The 4,652-nt window shown below is 34.9% G+C and overlaps 1 protein-coding gene across 1 annotated transcript in view; it reads left to right on the top strand.

The window, feature by feature from the left end:
* Nucleotides 1–4,652, top strand: part of LOC118737525 — a gene marked incomplete in the record, with an annotated part of 218,716 nt that overhangs the window by 207,455 nt on the left and 6,609 nt on the right. The window contains 1 exon segment of the mRNA XM_036468093.1: nucleotides 4,104–4,283. Coding sequence (XP_036323986.1) covers nucleotides 4,104–4,283 — 180 coding nt within the window.

A 4,652-nucleotide genomic window follows, 5' to 3' on the forward strand; every position in this document is an offset into this window, starting at 1 on the left:
ATTTGTTACGTAATCAACTCATTTAAGCATCTAATTTTCTTCTTTTTCCTACTTTCTTCTTGTTCCGATTCATGTTGTTCTTCTTCTACTTGCCTATGTATTTGTACATGTGATTCCCTTTCCTTCTCACCTTGTTGACTTTCTCTTTCATTTTTGAACTAAACAAAACAAAACAAAACAAATATTCGCAATTGTTTGTTGTGTTCTACTTGCTTCTTCTTCTTCTCTTTATTAACTTTTCTTCCTCTCTTTAACGCCTTCCTCATACTAATACGCCCAGGCGACGGAAATACACCTCTGATGCCATCATTAATACAACTTATTGGTTTAGCAATTGGTGCGATTCGATATTTACAATTCTAAGTAGTTTTATATGCTACGACCGAAAATGAGTGCATATAAAATGTTTTTTTTTTTTTGTTAATAAAAGATAAATTAAGAAAACGAATTTCTAAAAATTGCTAAATCAACTCAAGCGAAGACACAATAAAAAAATGCTTACCAAGTCACACTACGCTGAAAAAATGAAAATCAATGTCGCATTAAGTTTAGTGTAGTTTGTTGAATTTATAAAAGTCAATGAAAAACATTTTTCGCATACAAACATGACATCTATGATTCAGAAACACGTGAGTCTTTTCAGATACTAACAACTTAACAAAGCAATTTTTTTTTTTAATTCATTATCTTATAACATACTTATCTATCGATTTCTATATAACCAATGAACACTGCGAACGTTATTCCCTTTTACACAGATATTCCATTAGATATCATAAGACACCCTTCACTCATCATTTTTGTACGCATCGTAAAAAGCTTTGAGGAACTCCCCGCTGTTGTAGTTATTAGTTAGTATTTTGGAGTCACCAAGGAAACTTATTGAATGCGTTTTACAAATAACTACTGCTGATTTTCATTTCAAGACCATTTCGCATTATCATCGACTTAATCATAAATATCCAAAGTAGTTACCGAAAACATCCGCCCATAAGTTACGCTCTAAAAACTACTAATTTTCTTTGTCTAACTATAAGTATATTTATGATAGTCATTTTCGTTTTTTTTTTTTGTTATCACATAAAAGGTGCGGCTAATAAGTGCCTTAAGCCTTAAAAAACAAAGAAAAACGTTTTATTTTTAGTTAATCCTTAAATAGCGATGTGCCTTAACAAGCATTCCTCCAATCTATTGAAGTCTTTTAAATGATCTCTTTGATCCCCTTAATGACCCGAGCCTTTTACTTCACTCAATAAAATTACCTAAATAATATTTTATTTTTTATTTACATACATATGCACCTACATGTAGCTAGCAAAGTATCAAAAAGCGTGGCTTTGCGGATTCTGCTAAAATGTTTGTTCGGTAAAATGTTTGCTTAAGGCGCAAAATCCCTGAAATGGGCATGGCAGTTTTAAGACTAAAGTTAGATTAGGTAGTTGCGGTCATCTGTAATTGCCACTTAGGCTCAGGGCTCATTGTAATACCGCATGTAGGGTCAGCAATTCCCAGTCGCTCCTAAAGCCATTTTGAACTTTGCAGGAATTTAGAAGATTTTCACGCATCTGAGGTACTCCAAGTTGTCGAAGAATTACCTACCAAAAGTGGAGAGCCTTCGTCTGGATTGAGCAGGACACTGTCATAACAGGTGCAGAATCATTTCCTCCTCCTCTTCACTTTGATAGCTTCTACAGAAGCCATTCAACGCAGGCGAATGCTTGCCCATTAGACAGTATCCTGTAATGACACAATACTAATCTTCTATATGAGTACATACATAAATACCCTCCAGTACTGCTGGAGTCAATCGCTACTTTTGAACCGCTACTGCACCGACTCCTAGGTAAGTAGCTGCTCTATTAACCCGTGGTAGTTTACATGGTAGTGCAGAATCGAACCAGTCGTAAGCAGAATAGCGAAAAACTACGACAGAGGGCGCTCATAAATCACGTAAATGACTACTCTTGTAACTCCCGGTAGTGCAGAGAGAGCCAGTGGTGACTACCGCCTAGGGCATTGCCTTGTAAAAGTAATCGATGAAATAAACTTAAGTAGTCGGTCGGTAATTAACGGTGTTTATCAGGTAGCTCCCCCGTACTGCAGGGTAGGTATATAATACCCGAAGGGATTTTTTGTCTAGGTCATCAGATCTGCACCGTTCGTTCGATTTTCAAAATTGAGTATTAAAATTAAAGGGTTAGGGCTGTAGATGGCAATAAGGTTTAACTATTTCGAAAAGAGTTTCCATCTGTTAAAAAAATCCAATCCAATTATTTGAAAAGTTAAATCAATTAGTACAATATGGTTATCAATGGAAATGGTTTTGAAAAAGTTGTATTGTTTACTACATGTAAGAGGGTTGCCACATGTATCACAATGTCAGATGAAGGATATTTAGGAAGCTTTTAGGTTGAAGCTTAATTTGAAGAGTTTTAGTTTGAACATTTGAATTATTAAAAGATGGGTGTCAATCGAAGTGGGTTTAAAAAGGTTTTATTTCTGAAATGTATTTAGGGGGGTTGTCACCTATTTAAAAAATCAAAATAAAGTAAATTGAGACAATTAGGGAAACGAAATATGCATTACAATTTGGATATCAGACGAAAGAGAATGAAGAAAGTTTTAGTTTGAAAATATTTTGAAGATGGTTGCCACCTGTTCGAAATGTCGAGTTTAGATAACTTATACAGAAGATATATTAAATAGATAATAAAACGAAATCTTTAGTTTATAAATCTGACTAACATTTGGAATAGTTTTTATTTTTTTTTTAGCTTATTTAGGCTCATTAGTCGACCAGTGCGTTTAGCACGGCCGCGGGCAACAATTGCTTGGCAGTCTTGCAGGTGATTGACAGATGTCATTTGACCAGATTCTTAGCTTGTCCAAATGTCGTTTTAGTCTTCAGTGTTCCGTGAACATTCCCGTGACGATCCTCAGTTGCTCTTTGGGCAGGGTAAAAAAGCCTGCATCTCTTTGAGTTATGCCCATCTATTAATCGTTTGGCTTGGCGAAGTCCAATGGTGGTTTCCCAGTTCTGTACTCTTATTATTGTTACTCTTTTCCTGAGTTCTTCCCCGATCGTGTGGAGATCTACTGCAAGGACTGGTTCGGCACTTGTTATACGCGACAGTTTTTTCTGCGCCGACTCAAAGCTTTTAGGGGAAGCGACGAGGTAGGGAGAGTCATACCTTGTCGTCCATGCGAGGGCAACACGTTTTCTGCTCTCATTTGCATGTGTAAATTTAATTAGCTGGCAATATTATTTCTGTGAGTAAACGAAACGAGCAACTCGAAAAAAAAGGAAATCGAAAAATAGCCTCGACAAAAATGTTCACGTGTAAGCTCGGTCTGAGAGAACTTTTAAAAAATTATCTTCACTTTTCATGTTTTTTTTTTTGTTTGTTTCTTTACTTATGGCATCCCATTAATTTTTATCATTTTGACATTTGTATGCATGCTCTTTGCTTGCATAAATCAAGGATTTACAATAAAATAAGGCGAATTCTACAAGCTGTTAATTTAAAGTAAACTAAAAAGGATGTACATATGTTCGAGCCACAAATAATTGCACCGTATGCACCAAATCACTCGACATGAGATCGCTTAATTTATTATTTGTTTGCTGTTTCAGATACTAACCCACTCCACTCAAAAGGTATATGCTTCAGTTTCTATAGCCACGTCTCCATCCATACATATGAGATGCATACGCCAATCATTCCCATACTATTTACACTCAATCATATATTTGGTTGCAATATAATAAAAAAAGACACTGTGCCTTTCTAAGAGGTATCATAAAAAAAATAGAACTAACGAAATATAGTAAATCAAAGACATGTACACAAATTGCACTCGTATATATTTTTATTTCCAATCATTTCCAAATCAGAAACTAAATAAGAGTCCCTAAATAAGCTATGTATTTATATATTCACATATATTTAGATATGATCACACTTTCTCAAAGAAATTGCAATTAATTATAAATTATATTATCTGCTTTTTTTCTGGAAACGAAAATCGTATGCAACAAATTCCCAAAAAAACTTGGCTTGGAAACAATTTAATTGCGCGTTTTGAAATATTAACGCATGAAGGTACCACACAAGCGCCCGAGGAGGATCACGGCGTTCTAATTATAATAACACTAATCGTCGTCTCGTTCCTAATCTGTCTCCTATGCACACTTTGTCACTCCAGAAGAAAACGTAGAGCTAATGTGCACCAATTGGGCTTGCATCGGAACGCGCACTACGATTCGCAAACCAGTGCGACCGGTAAGTGCAATAGGAGTCGCTTTATGCGAATAGAAGTCAATGGGAAGTATATACAGCCCGCGACAAAACGATAGCACCTCAACATTTTGAACAATTTTGACTATTTATCTTTGGATTGTTTAATGTTCATTATTTCTATATAAAAGCATGGCTCTATACCTAACAAATACCATATAAATCCAAATTTCAAAGTTTTACCAAAATTTAAAAAAAAACTACCCAAACTTTTCGTCTCAATTCCAAGTATTTTAATTTTAATTTCTAAATTAATTTCTGATATGCAGAAGTAGTAAAGTCACTGTTTGAAGGTGATAAGAGATCACATTGATGTTTGATAATTTTTTTATGACAGTGTTTTGTACTTTTTTC

This window comes from Rhagoletis pomonella, unplaced genomic scaffold (genome assembly GCF_013731165.1).
Source record: "Rhagoletis pomonella isolate Grant_MI unplaced genomic scaffold, Rhpom_1.0 Rhpom_scaffold_00004, whole genome shotgun sequence".
Lineage (NCBI taxonomy): Eukaryota > Metazoa > Arthropoda > Insecta > Diptera > Tephritidae > Rhagoletis > Rhagoletis pomonella.